Source organism: Pelmatolapia mariae, linkage group LG1, assembly GCF_036321145.2.
Source record: "Pelmatolapia mariae isolate MD_Pm_ZW linkage group LG1, Pm_UMD_F_2, whole genome shotgun sequence".
NCBI classification, from domain to species: domain Eukaryota; kingdom Metazoa; phylum Chordata; class Actinopteri; order Cichliformes; family Cichlidae; genus Pelmatolapia; species Pelmatolapia mariae.
The window spans coordinates 7140134-7162106 of NC_086227.1; the positions used below are offsets into that span (position 1 = coordinate 7140134).

Genomic DNA, 21973 nt, shown 5'->3' on the forward strand with positions numbered 1-21973 from the left:
CCACACCTACACAGTATCCAATTATACCTATGTCATGAGCAAGACTGAGTATGCCCACAACCACCACAGTTATTGTCTTCAGTTAAACAATAGTTCTAATCAACAGTTTCTTTTCTCTTTTTTTCAGTCAGTGATGCGTCACCCTGTAATACCAAACCTCGTGTAGTGTTAAAGGACAGAGAAATGTGACAGCAGCTAATGAAATGTGGATGCTAGACTGAATCTTTGGTCTTACTGCACAGGACTATGCAGCTGCACTATCCAGGACTAGACACATTTGAAGAAATGTTGCTCCAGCAGTTCCTTGGACAAATATGGTTTCTGAAATTTGACTAGTTGAAAGTATCTGTTTCTGTGTGTGGCAAAGTTAATGTAGACAAAAGACCATAGGTATCAAATGTGAATTTATAAAATATGGAAACAATATCACCCAATACCATCTCCCTTAGAGATAGGGTGAGAAGTTCAGCCATCTGGGAGGGGCTCAGAGTAGAGTTGCTGCTCCTCCACATTGAAAGGAGGCAGTTGAGGTGGTTCGGGCATCTGACAAGGATTCTTCCTGGGCGAGGTGTTCCGGGCATGGCCTTCCCACCGGGAGGAGGCCCCGGGCAGACCCAGGAAATGCTGGGGCTGGCCTGGGAACACCTTGGTGTTGCCCAGACAAGCTGGAGGAGGTGGCTGGGGAGAGGGAGGTCTGGGCTTCTCTGCTTAGGCTGCTGCTCCCGCAACCCGGTTCCGGATAAGCGGAAGATGATGGATGGATGGAAACAATATCAAACTTCCTCACACATGCCTACATTGTTTTAATAAGTGTTTTCTTGTAATTGTACATTTATTTACTTGTGTATTTTAACATTTTGTTACTAATCAAAATTCTAGGGAAGTCTGACATATTTGTTTCACATGCACTTAAAACAACATATCCATAGTCTGAGGTAATAACTGGTTAGACACCATGTTTCTGAGGTTTTGATAACAATTACAGTGAAGGGCAGTTTTGTCTGAATTTCAGGGCAGAAAATTACAGTTCATTAAAGAATTTATTATGGACAACATGCCTGTAGTTCAGCTATTTGATTTGTGCCATCTGGCGTCATAGATAAACATAAATGGGTATCATCTACAAAGTAATGAAAACGTATGCAGTGTTTTCTAACGATATTGGTGAAGTAAGCTCGTATAGAATAAGAAGGTCTTATGTCACCAGTACAGTCATGAAGTTCTGTCTGTGTGTCTTAGCACAGAACTTTATGACTGACTTTTGAATCTATCAGATGGATACGATCTTTTTCTTGATTTACAATGACTTTTTAAACAATTCTGAACTAAAGGTAAGATTGGTAATCGGTCTCTATTTAGCTGAGACAGCTGAATAGACTGAGGGCTTTTTAAGGACTGGTTTAATTACAGCAATCTTAAAAGCCTGTGATACATACCCTGTTAATCCTACTAATACACAAAATCTCTATCTGTCCTCCTACACAAACAAGACAGGTGCAGCCAAACTTGGCACACAGGTACATGTTAGGCTCCTGAAAGCTTTTATTTAGATTACATATTATAGTGATTGGTGGTTATTAGCAACCACCTACCAAAGGACGAAAAATCTATAACATTTATGCACCTGTAACTCCTTATAAAAGCACAGTATAAAAAACATCCATTTTATATCCACAGAACATCAATATTAAAATATACTTATATGCCACCATTAAAATTACATTTTTACAGTATGCAAGCACTCAGGGAGACATACAGAAAGGGAGCTAATTAATATACGTAATCACAACACACCAAACAAAACTGTACTTAGGATAAATTGATTTTATTAGCTGCTTTAGTCCTTCGCCCTCTCCTCACCACCAATCAGTCACGGCAGATGGCTGCCCCTCCCTGAGCTTGTTTCTACTGGAGATTTCTTCCTGTTAAAATGGAGTTTTTCCTTCCCACTGTCACCAAGTACTCACTCATAGGGGGTTGTTTCCCTGTACTATTGTAGCGTCATGAAGCAAATGTTTTTGTGAAATTGAATATTAAACTTTTTGTAGCTTTTGTACTTTACATAGTAAAATATTGTTCATAGCTACTTAAAATGCAAGTGGTGCATGAACACGAAACTTCCAAAGTCAAACATTTTCCTTGTCTGCTAATGTTGCATGAATTTACGGAAAGCTTTAAAGGAAATAAACTTACATGTAAACTTATGTGTGTGCTGTGAATAAAGACATGGGCGCTGCTGTCACACAGAGGTTTATTTTCTTTGATTAAAAAGTCTTCAACGTGAACACAGTACATGATGTGACAATGATGGCGAAGGGGCCAATGAACAGGCTTTCCTTCTTGACAAGGCCAGAAAAACAACATCAGAGCTGTTTGTTAGCGCCCATCTTCACTCCAACACACACACACACTTACACATACACACACACACATATCCAGTCATCATGTTGCACGTCACAAGTTAAAACCTCCCAAAATCTGTCTGGGGACAATTGTGATGCATTGAAATGTAAAAGTATGAACAACACACACACCTGTCACCACACTGTTCATCTGCTGGGATGCAAACTGTATGCACAAACAAACGCACTAACTCACTCACACACACACACACTTCATTTGCCTCTCGTGGAAATGACAAATTCCAGTTTGGTTTATAAAGATTGGTTTTGTTGTGAGAAGCGAGTTGGCACATGAAGGCAGGCCCTTGCAAAGGACCTTAAAACAAATGACAATGAAAAAAATCAAATAAAACTCAGAACACTGGTGTAATGTAAAGACGCAGTCTGAATGTTTCCATTGATGATTCCACGCAATTTGATATTAAAATTATGTTAATACAACAACAACAATAATGTCAATAATAATAATAATACATACGTCATGGTAAAGACTCTAATTTAAATTTGAGTTGTAAATTAATAAAAAAAAAAAAAAAGAACAGACTGAAGGGCTAAAAAGTTGTGACAGCAAATTTTAGAAATGAGGTTTTTAAAGGGTGACACAGTGTTAAAGTGCCAAACAGCATGTTTAAAGCTCAAACACATGAACCGATTACACAAAAAATCTTATCCAGGGCTACAGCTGTTTGTAATTACGTTTTCTATTTATACTTTGTTTTTAGTTTTTTTTTTTTTTTCAAATAAATGTAGTTGGAAAGGCCCCAGAGTTCAGAGTGATACTGTTAAAATGGTTGGTCAGTCTAAAATTTGGAGATACATTAATATATGTAAAAACATTATATTAAAAATTAGTCAGCAGGTTTAGTTTATAAAGACTTTATGAAGCCTGAAAAGAGAGCCCAGAGAAGGTTCAGACCACTTGAATTATAATATGCTGAGAGGTTGTTGGTTTTTTGGATGTTTTGACCAATGGCCTTCAAAGCTTTGCACTGAACCTGTTACACTTGTCCTTATTTTATGTCATATATATTGTTCGAATGGTGGACACTTACATTAAACACGGCCATTTTCACTGTATGTACAAGCTCAGGATATAGGCTGCTCTAAATGATTGGCTTCAGGCCCTTTTTTTCTACCATTGGCTCTGTATGATGTCACAAGGAGGGGAAATCCTAAATATGGTCGTCTCAGGCACACAGCTCTGAAACCCGTGTTGAACCATTACTGGATCAAACAAATGACGAGTTAATGAGATAATTCTACCTTTAGCACCAATCTGTTGAGAGGAATGGCCTCAAAATCAGGTTTATCTACTTACTGAGGAAAAAGTAGACAGACAATAGCGAAAACTAGTATATTTGAGGTCACAACAGCAGTGAGAAGTAAAATGTCCAGACTAGAGTGCTACAAGCAATGTTCCCTCTAAGCTGCGCGCGTGCGCAATTGCGCACTGCTGGCACGGTCTCTGCGCACAGAAAATCTGCATTGCGCACAAAAAAAAAAATCCAACCTGAATTGAAATTAAAATAAATACGTTAACAATTCTGTTTTGCAGTGTTAGTAAGTGACTGGCTGCTCCTGTATGGGATTAGAACGATGCCGCCTTATCCCATAGTCCAGCCAATAATGCGATTCACATTCGTATATACGCAGCTAATCAACGTCGTTGACAGGCTATGACAGCGTCCTTATGTGCCGACACTGGTGTTTTAGCTAGCAAAGCGGCGTGGCTGATGTGGAGTGAAGCCACGTTAATGACAACGTGTACAACCATTGGAGATGTGAGGAGGACAGACGGAACAATTGACGGAAAAAGTGTGGACTTTATACCAGTTTTTAAATTGTGTTGATAGGCCATGTAAAACCAGAGTTATGATAAAAAAATATATGCAATGTTTGTTTTTTTTCCTGAATACTATTGTTGTTTATATTTACTGCGGGAAGAAACGGTAAAAATGGCGTTTTATAAGGAAAACGCTCAAAAGCACTCTCCGCCTGTGAGCAAAAACAACACCCCCCCCTTCAGCCTTTCCTATTGGTGGAAAAATGTACTATGTGGACCAATCAAAAAATGATATGGCAACATGGCATCTAGATGTTTAGGAAGGGGGAAGTTTTAGGAGTGACGGTGGTGTTTTGAGATTTGCGACGTTTAGCGCAAATCTTGTGTAGTTAGTGTGTAGTGTAGTCAATAGTTTTGTTGTGTGTGTCAGAACAATGAGGCGACTGCTGAATGTTACAGGTGTTACAGGAGTGATACATCTCCTGTTGTCAGGCCTGCAGGTATCAGGCTGTTGTTCTCCTTTATCTCATAGTGGACAGAGATTATTTTTTGGAGTGGCACTAATAATTTGTGTAGCATCAGATTTGATGCAGAACACCTGATTGTTCTGTAAATATTTTAAAATGTTTATTTAAAAAACCGCCTTGGCTGCATTTTTAGGTAAACAGCTGCAAAAAACTTTGTTTACAAAACTCAGTTACTTTTTTGAAGAAGTAACTATATAATTAATTGCCCAACATTTGTCATTATATACTGTATTTTGCAGACAGAGAGTTACAAGACTCTCTCCCAGACCACGGACTCATACTCATAATACAAGTCAGAAAACAAAAGAAAGTTGTGTTTTCAAAATTGGAGTTCAAGTTATTTTTACTTCCAATAGTGTTGGCATACTACACAGGTCATGAACAAGATTTCTTTTAAATTTTCATTGTAAGTGGGCTAAAGCACTTAATTAAAAGTAGTCTAACATAAATGTAAATGCTGTAATTTGATTATTTTAATAAACCATGTAACTTGGATGGATTCGATGCTGGCGTGACCACAGTGCACACGTCTAATGTTGCTCACGGACTGCTCAGGGAGACTGTGTGTTCGCTCAGACACTTGAAAAATTAGAGGGAACATTGGCTACAAGTATCTGAGTTTGCACGTTTGACCAAGTGCTACCACATTAATAGACAGATGAAGCCGTTAATTTAAAAAGGGCTTGTAGTGACACGGACTCCTCTGGGCTGTTAGACTGTAATGGAAATATTTGATGTTTTTCTAATGCACTTTGGTCAGGGTTAGCTGCCAAGTGTTGCTTGATGTTCTCTCTGAATCTACTGACTTAACATAGGCACCACTTTTAGTGAGGACATTCTTTGGATTCTGATTCCTAACCTTTCAGGAGTTTTTCAAACCTAAAAGTTTTTTTGTTTTGTTTTTTATGGCTTTCAGTCAACAAAATCTGAACCGCTTAGTGTCAAAATTACAGATAATTAAGGAAATACTGGTGTAAATTTTTATGCTGTTAGTTTGTTTTTGTCTTTGTGTTATTTACTTGTGTCAGTGAGTATCCGGAGGAGTTAAAAGGACCGGTTACTTTTACAGGGATGGAATTCTCTCCATAAACTGTCCTTCCATTTTTCCTCGAGGCCTGTGACTGATATTTGAACGACGAGCACACACACACAACACAAAAGGGCTCAAAGTCTGTCCCGTCGTCTAAAAGCAAACAATGTGTAAACCAGCGGCCTCGCACTAAAATCACAGAGGTAACAATTCACTTTATCCGATGAGCACAATAACACAGAAAACACTCGCCTCTGCCTTTGGTGAGATGGAAACAAACACACGCACACACTCGTACAAACACACTCACACACACACGCAGGTAGCACGGCAGCTGGTTCATGTAGGTTGGAGGTAACCCCAGGCAACAGGAGGAAGACGAGTAGCTTCATCCCCCTCAACTTTTGATGAGCCTCAGAAACTCGTCACGGGTTTTTGGATCCTCTCTAAAGTTCCCCAGCATGGTGCTGGTGACGGTTTTACTGTTCATCTTCTGAACGCCTCGCATCACCATACACATGTGACTGCAAAGAGGAAGGCAGGAAAGATAAAAAGATTCGATCCAAAAGAAGAGACAAGTGCAAAGACCAACCAAAAAAAAAAAAAAACAAGTCTAGTAAAGTAGGACATCGAATGCCCTCCATCTGGGGTTCAAAGTCAAAGTCATTTAGTCGCAGAGCAACTGAAATGTTTTTAAACGGTTAGAACTTGGAAATTTGTCCAAGAATTTGCGACAATATCATTGAAGGTGAAGAATTTCACATTCAGCAAGCACTTTTTGATTTCTCAGGTCACCTGGTGGGAGGAAACCGAAACCGAAATAATCTCTAAACAGTTGTGGTCTGACTTGAGGTCCCTCTCAGACAGACTGAGAAAGTTTTGTAAATAATTGCCATCATGTTGGAATTAATCTGAGCCAGTCTGTACCGAAGAGTGCAACTCGTCTGCAACACATCCTTTTTGATTATCAGCTGGTCGTATTCTGGTTATCTCATCTTTGTGAGATTTGCCACACTGTAATAATCGTAGTGTGGAACTAGCTAACAACACTGACTCCTTAGTGGCTTTCAAAGTCTCTTGCACTGTTTTTCCTTGGCAGTGCTTGTCCTGTTGTTTGTTGAAGGTCAACCTGCTACACTGTAACAGACAGATGGTTCATGCAATTGCCACCCAAGTGTTTGTTTAAAGTTCCTGACCTTTTCCAACCCTAACTCTAACTTCCTGTCCATGTGACAATTCATAAAGGGCTCCAAAATACTTTAATGCCTATACCATGACAACATTATCATTTGAGAACTCTTAAGTGGTAATAAGCCATGTTTTAATACAGATCCTGGTTCCTTCTGGAAATGCAGATTTCTCACATTACATTTATTTCCCCTGAAAAGTTCGTGCAGTGACAACAAACCTTTACAGCTGGGCCGAGAAAAGAAGACGAATGGAGAAAGCAAGGGAAAGGAACACAAGATAATACATTTTAAAAGTAAAAGGTCATTTCACTTGTTGGTTCGTGTACGTACGTTGCCTCGATGACAACTCCGACCCCAGTGGGCTGCAGTGCCTCTGTAATAGCCACAGCGATTTGTTTGGTCAACCTCTCCTGAACTGTGGACAGAGAGTACAAACAGACGTATGGCCAGAGCAAACAGTCAGGGATCAAGGGCAGTGCTGGTAGAAGTATTCAGTCCTCACAGGACCTCTACTAACAAATGATCATTTACTGTGTTCGTGAGCTTTAATGTGGCTACATCGTTGTGTAAACATCGCCACAGGTGGCGCTAATAAAGCTTTAATTACATTACACACCGTCAGGTAGTTTAGTTTAATCAAAGCGTCAGGGCCCTCAAAAGGGACAACACATAAACTTGAGTATATATGAGTTGGTCTTTGTTTTCATGCAAAATGTTTGATATTTTTACCATTTTGGGTCAAATTAATATCTCGCACAGCGGTGCTGAAGTGGTTACGCGAAGAAATAAAAAATGGAAATAAAAAAAAAACCCTCAAACTCGTTAGACCAGATACATTGAAGGCTCACCCAAAACCATAACCTGCTTTACTGTGCTTTCTGTACTTGACCCTGTAAGGCTTGACACACATTTTTACATCCAGCCCTTCCTGTCAGATCAAATGCAGTAAACCAACAGAATATTTCCCTGTGAGATGTAAAATAAAAGTGAAATAAAGCTAGTAAAAATCAAAGTACAAGCACACAAAAACTGCACGTTGACAGGAGGAGTTTATTTATTACCTTGTAGTCGACGGCTGTAGATCTCAACAATCCTGAGGAGGAGAGGGAAAGCATTAATACAGCCTCAGGGGAAATATGAGAGCAGTGAGTTGTAGCAGCAGTGAAGATTAAAACGGTAAAAATAAATAAACATTTAGGGCTGACTCATGAATATAGGAAGGAAGACACAAAAAATGTGTTTTTTATGAAAATCTAAATGGAAGAAGGATTCTGTCAACCGATTTTGGTTACTTTTCACACAGAATAACTTCACTAAATAGACGAGCAAAATCCTATTCTAGAAAGGAATCGCCACAACCTGGCAACCGAGCATTTTTTCGACTGTGTTGTCTACAGTATTAAAAAATCCTCAATAATACCATTATTTAAAGCATGTAATCCTTGGTCCTTTTAATAAACTAGTGCCAACTACTATCTACAATGGGCATATAATAATATACATTTGTATTTTTTAAACCTGAACCGACTGGGGCTAGAAAAATGATCAGTTACCAAGACTTTTTAATGTTAGCATATGCCACATCCTGTCATTCGAATGGACATACACAATAAACCAGCTCCATTCAGTAATTTTAGAAGCAGACGCGGCTCTTGTAGATGTGCAGAATCCACCCGGTCTTCCCCTTCAACCTGTTGCTCTTCTCGATGAGCAAAACCACTTTGGACAAACTCGACCCAAATCACCTTCAGGGAAATGTCACAAGAACAAACAGGCAGGCAGCATGCAGGAGATAACCCACTTTTTTTTTAAGGGAGACGGTGGTGTAGCTCAAATCTTATTGGAGGCTTCAATGCAACTGGAAATTTTAAGCAAACAGCCTGCTTACATTCAGTGATGCAGAGAAGACTTTGATGGTTGACAGCACCAAGAGATCATTATTTTATTCCTTAAATGATGTGAACTTGTTTGGTGGTTGTTGTAGGTCCAGGAATCATTTAGAAAGTGCAAGTGTCAGGGCTTTCTTATCCTGACATCAAATGTGATGCGAAGTCTTCCCGAGTCTTCTCGAGGCTTTAGCTGGTTTGGGCTCACTATTAAAGATAATGTGATAATGGACACAATGTGCTTTGTTTTAAAGGTGCAAAAGGGTCTGTATCTGTATAAATACACTTTATAATCATTTTTAATCATAAAGCCCAATTTGATCATGACTGTGAAGCAAATTTGATGACTCTCTGACATGTGTAATAAAGGAATAACAAAATTATAATACAATAACATTGGAAGGAACAAAGCACAAGGCAGTATTTTAAAGGTTATTCTTTGCAGGTCTGAATGTTTGTTAACCAAATTTGAATTATATCAGTGATTTATCAGCAGACTGATAATATATTAGCCATTTGCTGATATACTGGTATTGGCATTTGTAAAAGCAGATAAATGAAAATATAAAAGGTACAGAGGAGACAGCAGAAACAGAAAAAACAAGTCATAATTACTAAATATCGGTATTGGCATCTGTCTTAAAACTCCTGTATAATGATGTGAAGCTTCACTGGCGATCTGCCTGAAAACAAAGCCAAACTTTATAAAGAAACCTTAAGATTGCAATCATGAATATCAAGAGCTGTCACTTTTTTGTCAGTATATTTTTTATTATTTTAATTATTTTGTTAGGAAAAAAAACTACAGTGAAGTGAAAGACATTGTGATGTTCTCCATAACAGAAAAATAACTATATTCTCTTGAGATAATCTTAAAACTTAATCTGAAAGTGTAGTTTACTGATTCCACTTGTAGGGATTTCACTTAGAGATGCTCTAAGTGAATGGTGTAGCTGCTGCCATCGCAGTGACTCTCCAGTACTGCGTTAGTAAGGGGTGTTAGCCTGTAAGCCTGAGGGTATTGGGGTCAGTGGGTAGTACACACACAAGTTTTAATAATCAGCTTAAACACACACACACACACACACACACACACACACACACACACACACACACGCATGCACAGATAATGTGACAGTTATGACAATAGAGTAAATGTACTTACCTGGCTAGCTTGCTGAGGCCCAGAACTCTCTTGTTTGGGAGGTATCCAATGTGAACCTGCAGAAAGTGACAAGCTCAAGGTTAACCCTGCTCTCATTCTGGCTTACAATGCAACTCACTAATGGTGTAATTATGAACTGAGGTGTTACTGATCCCAGCTCAGCTCAACGCTGCACGGCGGGACAGCTGTTGCTGAACGTGTCAGCCAGTATAGCTAAAGCTCTCGACCTCATTAGCCTCAGTTCTGATCGTTTCACATACTAATTTGACTACGTTCAAATCTAACCTTCAGCTTCTCGTAACATAATCAGAGTTTCTCAAAACTCATCACCAAGTAGCTGCTGGGCTCACAGCAGATGTCTGCCCCTCCCTGGTTTCTTCCTGTTAAAAGAGAGTTTTTCCTCCCCGCTGTTGCCAAATGCTTGCTCATACAAAGTTGTGTGCTTGTTGGAGTTTTTTCATTGTTGTGATTTGATGTTGAATAAGTAAAATTAAACTGACAGTACAGGATACTGACCCTCCCCGTTTTCTTATTAGCCGTGCTTTCATGACGCAATTCTTTCTGATACTCCAATAAATAAAGATTCAGTTGCACAACTAAAACAAGTGTGGCCACGTTATTCTTAGCAGAAACCTTTATCTTGACCCTGATGGGGCTCACAGGCCGCTGGTTGCGCTGATCATGTAATAAAGTTGATCTTTTTGCGACAAGTGTTGCTGAAGCGTCAACCTTTCTCAGATTCATCTTCTTCTCCATGCAGCTTGGAAGTAGGTGAAGTTGTGCCACATATCCTATTTTAATTTGTTCTTAGCCTCAACCTCAACACGGGCTTCTCTTTTTCATCTTTCTTTGTTTTCTCATCACACTGGTGTTTGAAGCTCCAACTCTGATCGATGGATAAGCACATCTTTGCCAGAAACCAGTGTTTTAATCCAAGAACATGGCCCTGCTGTACACCCACCTTCCAACCCTACTGGATCTCTGGTTAGACATATTACATCTTTCTTCACTGACAGCTCAAGAAATGCATCCACCCCACCCAGCAAACTGGAGCTAGTTAAAAGCTTTGCCATCAGGAGTAATAGTTTAAAGAGAAAACGGAATAAAGCCACAGGTGTACACTAATCGCCAAGTTTCGCACATTAGGTACGAAGTGAGCGTCGGGTTGATACGAACGACAGGAAGGAAAAGGACGGCAACGAAAACCGAAGAGGCAGGCGGACAAGACGAGAGGAGCGAGAGACAGAGTCATCAGCTGGAAAATCACTGCTCGATGGCTGCAGGCTCCAATTCTCATACACACACATATACACACCAACACACACACTGGCACGCTCCACTCAAATGTCAGACGCAATTTTTTGACAAGACGAGAGAAAGGGCAGTGTCAACAAGCGTGTGGAGATCTCTTTTTCCTTCAGATGTTACTTTTTCTAGTTCTCTGCTGCAGCGGCCTGATAGACCAACATCAAACGGGCCGAGCATGGCGGCTGCTTTTTTCACTTATCTGTCCCCGTTATTCAGATTTACTGCCTCACGCTGTGAGTGAGGAGGGGGCAAGGCAAACAAAAAAAACCTCCTCAGGTTTACAACAGCTTAAGTGTAACACAATAACACTCCAACTCTTTTTCTTTTAATAGCCATATTTTGTTCATAGTTCTAAATATTTTGGCATATTTACTATTTGGAGGTTTCTCACTTATAAATGATTAACCTGCCGGCAGCTGTTCTCAGCATCAGGCTCCGATTAAATCATTTTATGATACAAGGAAAATTTAGCGGGTAGGTGTTGAAGTGTTTTCTTATTTTGTCCATCTTATTTATAGCACTGAGGTAATGCTAAATCACCTGAATGCACAGGTGTAAAACAAAAAGAAAGTGGTAAACTGGGCGCATGCGTCTGTCTGTGTACAATTTCATTCACTCTGACGATGAATGATTTTTCTCTAAAGATACGTGAATTTAAATGTTGGCGACATTTTGCTCTGTTCCCAGTCAGGATGATCCCACACTGGTTAAATAATGTTGAGGTCCAAACTCTGCAGAGCCAGATATTGTTCCATTGCGTATTTTTCCATCCAGGTGTGCTTTTACTGCATCGGCAGTGTGTTTAGGATTATTGATGATGATAAGCTGTTGCTTAAAAATGAAACTGTTGCAATAAGATCCTTTTGAGTACTGAAAAGATGGTTGTAGATGTTCACTGTTGTGCTGCTGCACAACCTGCAATGATTTGAAATTCAATTTTCAAATGTGGATTCATCACATTATCAGCCCACTAACTGTGTGATATGGAATACCTCAGCCTTTTCTCCCTCTTTCCCTCCCTGAAGAGTGGCTACTTGACACGTGCCCTTTTAATAAGACCTTTTTTGATAAGGCTTAAGTAAACAATAGATGGATGAACTGAAGGGTCAGGCCACTGCAGGGTTTGTTCCTGTTTCTTAAGGCATGACTTTTAAATACTGTTTGCCTACTGCAGCTAGACTAACAGCACTTTGAGAATCCCTTTGTTAGTGCAAAAACAGGCTTGTTATTTTGGGCATTTTTTGTAGATTTAAACAAAAAAATCAAAGAAATTCTGGGTGGCTCAAGCGTTTTGCACAGTACTGTGTGCAATTTTAATATAGAAGTATCAAAGTAAAATCAGGTATTTAGTCCTTGAATTGACTGATAAAAATAATTTTTGTAGTCATTCATATTTTTAGGACACTACTGCATATGTTACCTTTGTAAAAGAGGGCTGCAGATCATAACACAAGTTATTAAATACAATATTTGGAGTGCCAAACATCCTGATCAAACCAAACTGCTTTTTTTGTCCACAATTCATAGTTCTTTGGTTTCACAAAGCTCAGTACCCGATCGCTTGCTTTCCACAGGAAACACATCGCAGGGAAGAAGCAATTATGCCTGAATACAAGAACAAAGGACACGTTTGTTCCAGTGTGTTTTCTCTTCAAATGTTTTCTGAAGAGTTGACATGATAGCATCTCTGCTGACAGCAAATCAGTCAAATGTTTTTAAACAGCTTATTCACTGAACAGCTGGCGACTACCTGCCCAGCAGAAGAGGAGGACCGAGACACCGCAAACAGACAGCCGGAGAGAGGGGCTGGATAAGAGGAAGTGCTGCTGATGATGACAAGAGGGTGGGGGGGATTGATGCACATGAGTGGACACACCGCGAGAGGAGGCGTTTGTGTGATTCACTGCTGTCATCAGAACCCATTTACACCCGGTGGAAAAAGATCAGCTGCCAGCCTCCATTGTTTTAAATGACATGCACCTGCAGGTGAAGACGGAGGGAGAAGGGAAGCAGAGGGAAAAAAAAGCAGAAAGAGGGACGAGGCCAGTCTGCCGGTTGGTGGAGAGTAATGATGTCAAAGGGGCAGAGAGGAGGCTGAAAACAGATCTCAGCTAATCTGATTGCTTCTAGTGTTCTCTGATGTCCAGACAAACGTCAGAGAGAAATGGTTTTTGAAGATACACATCTGGTTGCACGGCTTGATGTTTGTGGCAATTTTTTGTGCACTAAATTATGGGAAAATATATATATAGCAAAGTGGCTTGTGAGTAAAGCAGTGTTTGTTTATGTGTCTCTTTTTGCAGTCCAAAGATGAGATGTCAGCCACATCACATGGACTGCAGCTCCCTTTCTGCCCCAGCAGTCACCTGCATCTTTAGCCATTGTCCTGTTCCCATGGATGTAATTACATTTGTATCTAGTTGGAGGAGAGCATAACACGTGTCATTCTGTTTAGAGAAAATAAGTATTTATGTTGAATATCATAATTTAAAATCAGGTCATTAAACAAATTATGACATTTAATGATGTCATTTTTAAAGAAGGGGTGCTAATGATAATGCTAATTCCTCCTGCCCTTAGAAAATGAAGAGGTCACTGAACCGTTTGATGGGTATAAAAATGATGATTCCAGTAATGAAGCTTATAATGAACAGCAGCGATAAACAGGAATGCAGCATATTCTGCTATAGGAAAGTTACCAGGTTAAGCATTCAGCTAGGGAGGCCCACAGCAACCCTGCCGTGTCTCGTGGCCTGTTTATGTAATCATTCACTCAGGGAGCATGAAGTCACGTGCTTTACTAATACGAGATGGTGCGCACTGGTAACAGGTTCATTAGAAGGACTACTGAGCTTGTTCTGCGGGCCCCAAATTCCTGAAATGCATGGAATATCCTCATACACCATCAAGTTTGTGCTTTCAGAATCACTTTGTGTGTGTGTGGTTTCTTTTACCCTGCCAAAGATGGGCACCAGGTGATGTTCACACATGGAGAACATGTCGATGTCTTTGACTATCACCATCTCATCGTGGTCTTCATCGAAGATGGCGTCATTCAGCACGTCTGAGGAGAAAAATGGGAGAGATTAAACATAAAGGAAAAGTCTTTTTGCCTGAATTTGACTGTTACCTGAATTTTTTGCAGCATTCCTTCTTTGGTTGATTGATTATTTACTTTTTGCGATCATGCTGGTCTATTCTGCCGTTCCTTATTTAGAGTTATTTTGTTGTTGTTTGGCTTAAATTAAAAAAAAAAACCCAAAAAACAATGCAGGATTATTTCTTCTTGAGGGCAGACAGACTGAAGTGAACCAGCCATGCTGGAGGATGCCGGGTTCGCCTTGACCATTCAGCTGCCACGCCCTTTACGATGGACTTCAGTGTTTCTCTCTGGCAAACACCACTGTCTAATTATAGCTCTGCATCCTCCTTCATGCGGTTGCCTTATTGCATTTTTTGGTTGCCGGGGTTCAATAAACTGTTTTATCTTTTGAACGTGACGGCGCAGACGCTTCTCGCTCTCACCGCAGCAGTTTTTAATTTCCTGACTTGCTATCTGCAAGAGGGAGAGGACGAAACACGGAGGGGTGAGGTCACCAAAACAACAGAACACACTGACTTGTTGCTTCGGCTTCTGCTGCTTATTTTATCGCTGTGCACATAAAGGGAGAGGCCTGTGGGGTTGACAAGACCGATACATATTTTTCCCTTACCATGTTTACCAATTTTGTAGCCCCTAATTAAAATTGACCCTAACAAAATACATACACACTGTACATTTAGTCTCGTGGCTGTATTTTGACTTTGGGCAATGTCGTGACTGCAGATAAGGATGTCTGCTGCAGGAACAAATCACAACTCTGACCTCAGACGATGCTTAGGGCTGAGCTTTATTCAGTATTCATTTTAAGTCCATTTACTGAGACAAATCTTGCTTCCGATTGATTTGATAGCCGTTGCTGTGACTGTCATACAGCAGGGCATTAACAGTCGGGTTATCTCACCAACCCCTGCAAAGCAGAGACACTTCAAATATCGACGTAAACACATAAATGAATGGTTGTTTAGCCCGTTTCGCATTCATTCAGTCATGTTACTGTATGTTATGCATTCATACTAAAAGTTATGGCAGCATTAATTGCTAATACCAGGATGCTGTTATGCACAGAGGGGCATCCATAATAATAAATGGTATCATTTTTATTGTCACCACCTTTTTTTGTATTTTAGCAAGCTAACAACAAATTAGAGCAAACCACAGTGTTCAAATGTTGACCTGATCACCAACATTATTATAGCTCACGCTTTAATGTCTGAACCATTCATTCTTGTAATCCTTTTTCCAATAGACTAGAGTTGCAATGGTTAGTTTAATAACTACCAGTATTTTTGTTGTTATTTTTCCAGTTCAGGGTTGGAGGGCCGAAGCCTTTCTCAACTGCCACTGAGCGAATGGCAGGATACGGCCTGTACAGGCTGCTGTTCCATGAAACTGCCAATATTTTAAAAAAAATCACTGAAATCCTTCTTCAAGTAAAAATAAAAACAGACATTTTTAGCCCTTTATATATGAAGAGTCTCTGTTTTGCTCTGTTTTATTTATTTTATTCTGTTTTATAACACAAAACTCAGGAGTGGAGCTTTGGACTGTTGCTCATACAAAACAAGACTTTTAGAAACATCATCTGGGGGGATAGGAAACCTAAGAAGTGTATTTTGGTCTTAAACAATTTTCAAACCTCAGGCAAATTTCGGTGCACCTCATATTTCATTACAGGGTGATGATGAAGCCATCTACATCCACATGCCCCCCAATTTATAGTGACCATCTGGAACTATATGATTCTAGCTTTAGAACAGACAGAAGACATCCACAGGAGCAGGGCTTTCAAAGCTTTGCAGTCTTTTAAACGCTGGTTTTTGGTTTAATCTGGGGATGAGCAGTACTGCTGGCTTTTTAGGTACTTCTACTGGGATCAGCAAAGCTGGATATATATTTTAACCCTGTGGATGGAGGTTTAAGAATTCCATCTATCTAAAGTCTATGTGGTGTCTCTACAGCAAGACGTATTGACCTACAAACTAGATCCTGAATGAGTGCTGCCTTCAGGTCGACACGGTAATAAAGCGGTAATCGTGTTTGAAAGTTTTGCAATCAAGAGCAAAGTTAAAATAGTGTGGGAACACAGCAAAGTCAATAAAGTGCTACACGAAGCAACCAACAGTTTATTCAACCTTTTATTACTGTCAGACAAAAAATAAAGGTGGATGCACTTCTGAATAAATTTAATATGGAAAATACTAATTTTTCCCTTAATTTGGCACCATTCAAAGTATTCAGAGTTGCTGTTTTCAGAGACCCTGTCAGAGCATGCATGACTAGATTATTGTAAGATCCAAGAAAACTTAAAACTGCGACTATTTCCAGGAAATTTCTACAAGCTAAAGTCAGTCATTTTTAAGGTTTACTGGATCTACAAATACCAAGACTGTGTGAATGAATTAGGACTGTAAGAAAAAGTGTGAATGCTACACAGTGCTAAGGGGTTAAAACCTGCCTGATCCACTTTGTTGCAGCAATGTCCTCAGATCGAGCTGCTGTAGTGAAGCACAATCATCCTTTAAGGTCATTTCAGTCATTACAGCTTCTGAACCTCTAGTTCCAAGGAAAGTTTCATCTCTTTCAGACATAATCAAGTGTGCAACCTGAAGGAAAATAATGTTAATCAGCCTTAACTAAGCAAAGCCAACAAAGGTTGGCTTGGACACCCTGTGGTTGCCAGAGAGAGACCAGGCATTTATCAGGTAATGACAGTGTTACTCATCATCTGTGCTTACAATAGGGCTGCCTCCTGTGTGTGAATGAATACCACAAAGACGCACGCAGAATGAAGAGGCCACATGTTATCACGTTTTGAGCGGAGCAGGAAATGGTGCCGTGAATGACAAAAAAAATAAGCAAATAATGGGGACACACACTCACTGCTCCAGGTTACAGATAAATAGGAGTTTGTGCTGAACAGTCAGAAGGTTTAAATGATGATTCAGATTCTCAATCACCATGCAGCATATGCAGGAAGCTTTCTGATTATTTCCAAATTTTTTTAAGCTTGCTAAGTGGCCCTATCATACGGCCAGGCTCATACGTAACTGTCTTCAGTGACGAGAAGAACAAGGAGTTTTGCACAAGATGTTGTGGCCCACAGCTCACACGCTATTGATGTCACATTAAGTGGTCATTCTAATATTGGCTGTAGGTTTGGATACAAGGTAGATAAAGGACATCCACCCAGCATTCCAATAGCATGATGCTGCCACCACCATGCTCACTGTAAGGATGGTAATAGCAGGTGATTGGCAGTGTCATTCATTCATAACAATTCATTATTCACATTAATTAATATTTTCTCATCCAGGGAGGATTGTCCTGTCTCAAGATAAAATGATAAAATGAAGATGGTTTAAACACAGATACATAAATTCAGATTGGAGCAGATACAATTTGTACATTAACTGTTTAATAAATTGCCAAATAAAAAAAACTGTTGTTTTCTTTATTTATTAATCAGCTGGGTGTTCTTCTGAGTTATGATCTGGTAAACCACTCTACAGATGGAGGCATAACCAAGATAAAGGGAATTACTCAAACTTTGTTTGACTGATTTGCAGTGACCCTTTTCTTTTTTTTTTTTGTTACACCTGAGTCCAATCCATGTCATCAAAAAGCACCTTCAACACAACAGAGCTGCCAGACTCCGTCACTGTGTGGTTTAAGCCCATGTCCTTCTATCACTGCATGCCTGAAAATGTGGTGAAAGATCTAACAGACCGGCGATGACAATGCTTAAAATTAAGGTTTAGATTTTAAAAGGCCTCCTTTCACTTGTTCATGTTTTGTAAGACATTTTTCATGAAGACCATGCAACCATTTGGTGAGTCTAACTTATTTCTCTGACAATAAATTAAAAAACAAACAAAAAACAAAACAAAAAAGAAAATATGCTTTGTTTTTTGTTTTAACAATTCTGTAGAAACCAATTTAACTTTTCTTTACTAAGGTTGTGTTCGTCATGTGCTCGACAGCAAGAGGATTTTAGGCTCAGGTTGTGATGAAAGCTGAACCCATGACCCGCACACACAAACACATAAACGCACTGAGCAAACAGTGCGACACTTCTCTCAAAATGCTATAACTCTCCACAAACAACCAGCTGCGACCTCCAATACATGTGTTTTTTGTCTTCTCTGATTTTCAGTAAGTCAACGGGGAGGCTCCTGCAACAACCAATCAGCAGGCAGACGGTGCAACGCCACCGCCTGAACAACAACGCATGCAAAGCCATCATTGTCCATACCATCAACTGAGAAGAGCTGAGAAGAGCTTCAGGTAGATGTAACCATGCTATGAGTTCAGTCAGGCTAACATTAAATTAAAACAAACAAACAAACAAACAAACATGAATTAACTGTCTCAACTGGTGCCCACACATGTTTCTCCATTGCATTCCTTCTTTTTACAGCTTCATAACACACACACACACAGACAAAAACAACCCCAACACCCAAACTACCTCCAGATGGAGTTCTGGAGGGGGCAGATCCCCAAATCTAGCCACTCCAACACGCTGAAGGATGAAGAAGAAAGCCCATGTGGAACTGACACTGCACAGCCCTTCTCGCGTTCACCCAACGTGCTGCAGTAAACCTCCTCACAGCAGCAGGCCAGCCAGCCGGCTCAGCTGGACCAAACATGACATAAATCTAGCAAAGCCTCGAAGAGTGGGTCGTTTCCACGACGACTTTCACCTAATAAGTTTTAAAAAGAACTGCCTCATCACATTACCTGATATAAAGGGCTGCAAGTGATGATTATTTACTTTTAGGGATGTATCTAGAAATTAATCTGGCAATTTAGTAGTCATTGGTATTAAACCTAAGGTTTGACTGGAGTCCTTGCACACTAATGGATAAATCCTCAGGAAGCAGGACATGGCGCTTTTATCAAATGTTTTATTCAACAAAAAGCTTCAAACACGCAGAAACAGCACAGGTGAAGTAATGAAAACATTATGATAAGATTCTTATATTTGTATTTTAGACATAATTATTGTTTTTTGTTTTTTGTTTTTTTTTTCATTTGACAGGAAACACAAAATTAAATCCATCTTTCCACTGAATTTGTGTTTCAGTTGTGGGGGGGCTTTTAATTATTTTTATTATTTTTTTTATTTTTGAGGGGGGAGGTGGTCTCCCAGCGTTAATCAGTTAAACATTACATGGCTGTGAGCCAGCTTCTATTATATAATCAGCTTGTGAGGCAGATGCATTGTGCTTATGTGCTTTATTTTACGCTTAAATTACTTGAATATATTTTTACCACACTTCTATCTGAAAAGCAATAAATGATGATTTGCTGTGTAAAGCTTAAAATTAAAACATAAAAGATCAAATGCTGCTTTCGCATGAATGATAATTCATGATAACACTGTTATCCGCCTTTCAAACTTAAATCTGCTTTTCCTTTAAAAAAAATCACGTATCCTGTCCCACTGCTACTGTCCAAAGCTTTACATTATTAGCGTTATGTATTCACAAAAATATGACGAAAACCAGCAGAGAGGGGAAACTCTTGAAGTTTATAAAAGCTGTTTTTCCTCGATGGTAATTACTTAATTATGTATTTGTCAGAGGTGTCGTCATAACCGGGCACAAACTCATTTTTAAATTCCCCCCACTGGCACCTGTTAAAATACTTTATAAAGAAGCCGATGAACTTGATCACCTGACTTTTTTTTTCAAAACCAATAGGAACAAAGTAAACCCCACTAAAACAGTCAAGTATCACTAACTGTGCTATATTTCCCTGTGATGCCCTGGTGAGTCCTGACGGAGCACATGTGCACTCTCGGCTCTTTGCGCACTGAGTTTTGGGACGTGTTCTTTCTCCTGTCACACCTGTTGACCGCGGCGCAAATCCCCGGCACCTCTGAGCGGCTTTGTGGATTTAAAAAACAAAAAACAAAAACACAACTCACCGATAATTTTCTCCTGGTAGCCTTTAGTGAAGAACTGCATGGCCGTGGCAGCCCTCCAGGGGGTTTTGAGGAGTCCCTGCCGCTGCGGGTTCTCCCCGAGACCCCGCAGGATGGTGGTGTAGGCAGCGGCCAGGGACGGCAAGCTCATCTCGTTGTCCTCCAGGCTCCTGGTGCGCTCCTCTTTCCAGCTCTCCATCACAGCGGAGGTCGACCGGTGCGGAGCGGATTCTGCTCCCGGTGCCTGAGGACCGCCGGTTGCCCGCTTCACCATCCCGTCAAAGTGGCCGTTGAGCACGGAGCCGCCGTCCCCGTTGTCCTTCTTCTCGTTTGAGCTGTACTTGTTCTGCTTGGAGCGGTCCATCGCTGCGGTTCTCTCGCCTTCTTAGCTGAGCACTTGTTGCATCAGTTTCTGACGGGTACTTTAGTTTGAGTTCAAGTGGGCGACACGGTTGCAGCCTCAGCATCCTTTATAACAGCAGGATAATCCAGAGCGAGCTCCTATTGGCTAGCCAGATCTGAAGGGGCGGGGCCAGACCCCCCTTTGACCGCTATCTGCTTTGACTGTGACCTGCTGCTTGGAATCATTCTGCAGTTTGTGGAAGGTAACAAAGTGCATTCAGTGTGCTTATTACTATGGCCGGATCACATAACAGCGACCACTGACCTCTCTTAGACAGGAGCACAGTTCTAACTGTGCTGCTTACAGTCCTTCATCTCTTCAATCATACATGTATCAGTGTCTGAGTATATTAAAAAGCCTTTCGCCAATCTTCGTTTTCTTTTTCAAGTATCTGTTGATTTTGTTTTTTCTTTAGACTTTTAAAACACAGGCTCAGGAGGGCTCTGAGGCACTCTCTGCACCACTGTTGGGGATATGTTATTGCCAAGTAATAAGTACGTATTAGTGCACTAGTTTTCCTTTTCAAACAGACTGTATATAAAAGATGCCTGTAGCCACTGTGCCGTGCTGTCCTGAGTGTTTTTATAGTCGCCATGTCAGTGTTGAATCTTCACACATCGAATGAGGGGTGGTTCTGTAAAACCAAGAACTCAAGCTCATTGATAAATAACTTGTCTAGTCACTGCAGCTGCCCCCAGGTATACCCTGGTTTGTCCTCCATTCTGATTCTAATATTGACAAAAGTTTTCAAAATGATCTAAAACACTGAACCCAAACGTTTCCTGAGCTCACAGAGCTAGGGAGCCAAAGACCATTTCTCTGACTTCGACAAAGAGAAGTCTTCGTGCACATCCACAGCACTTCTGAGACTCTAAAGCCACAGCCATCTTTTAAGTACAGCCTTTTCATTTAGTCATTTCAAATTAGGAGTCATTTTGTTTAATTAGCATTACCACATGTTAGTAAGCTGGCATAGAGGACAGCCTCTGTATCTTGAAAGTATTTTCATTATGTCTTCATGGAAAAAGCAAAAATAACCAAAAACAAAACCCAGAAGAACGCCACTTTAGATTTCATCATAAATCCCCCAATGCTTAGGGAAGCTTTAAATGTAGCAATAGTTAGCTTTCAGTTTGCCTAAGCTGTCACTCAGCAAGAAATTAACAGGGTTGTTGCTGGTTATGTCACAAAAGGGATACCGCTGAGCACCTGCACAGAGAGCTAAAGTCGGTATATTCAAACGCAGA

General features: G+C 40.3%; 1 protein-coding gene across 1 annotated transcript; it reads right to left on the bottom strand.

Moving 5' to 3' along the window:
• Positions 1-1804: 1804 nt before the first annotated feature.
• On the bottom strand, positions 1805-21025 carry gch1 (GTP cyclohydrolase 1). Its single transcript, XM_063470900.1, has 6 exons — positions 20327-21025; positions 14246-14355; positions 9984-10039; positions 7994-8025; positions 7263-7347; positions 1805-6266 (listed from the first exon to the last, which is right to left on the bottom strand). Exons 1-6 carry the CDS (start codon positions 20685-20687, stop codon positions 6140-6142), a joined length of 771 nt encoding a protein of 256 aa, XP_063326970.1. The 5' UTR covers positions 20688-21025; the 3' UTR covers positions 1805-6139.
• Between the last annotated feature and the right edge of the window lie 948 nt (positions 21026-21973).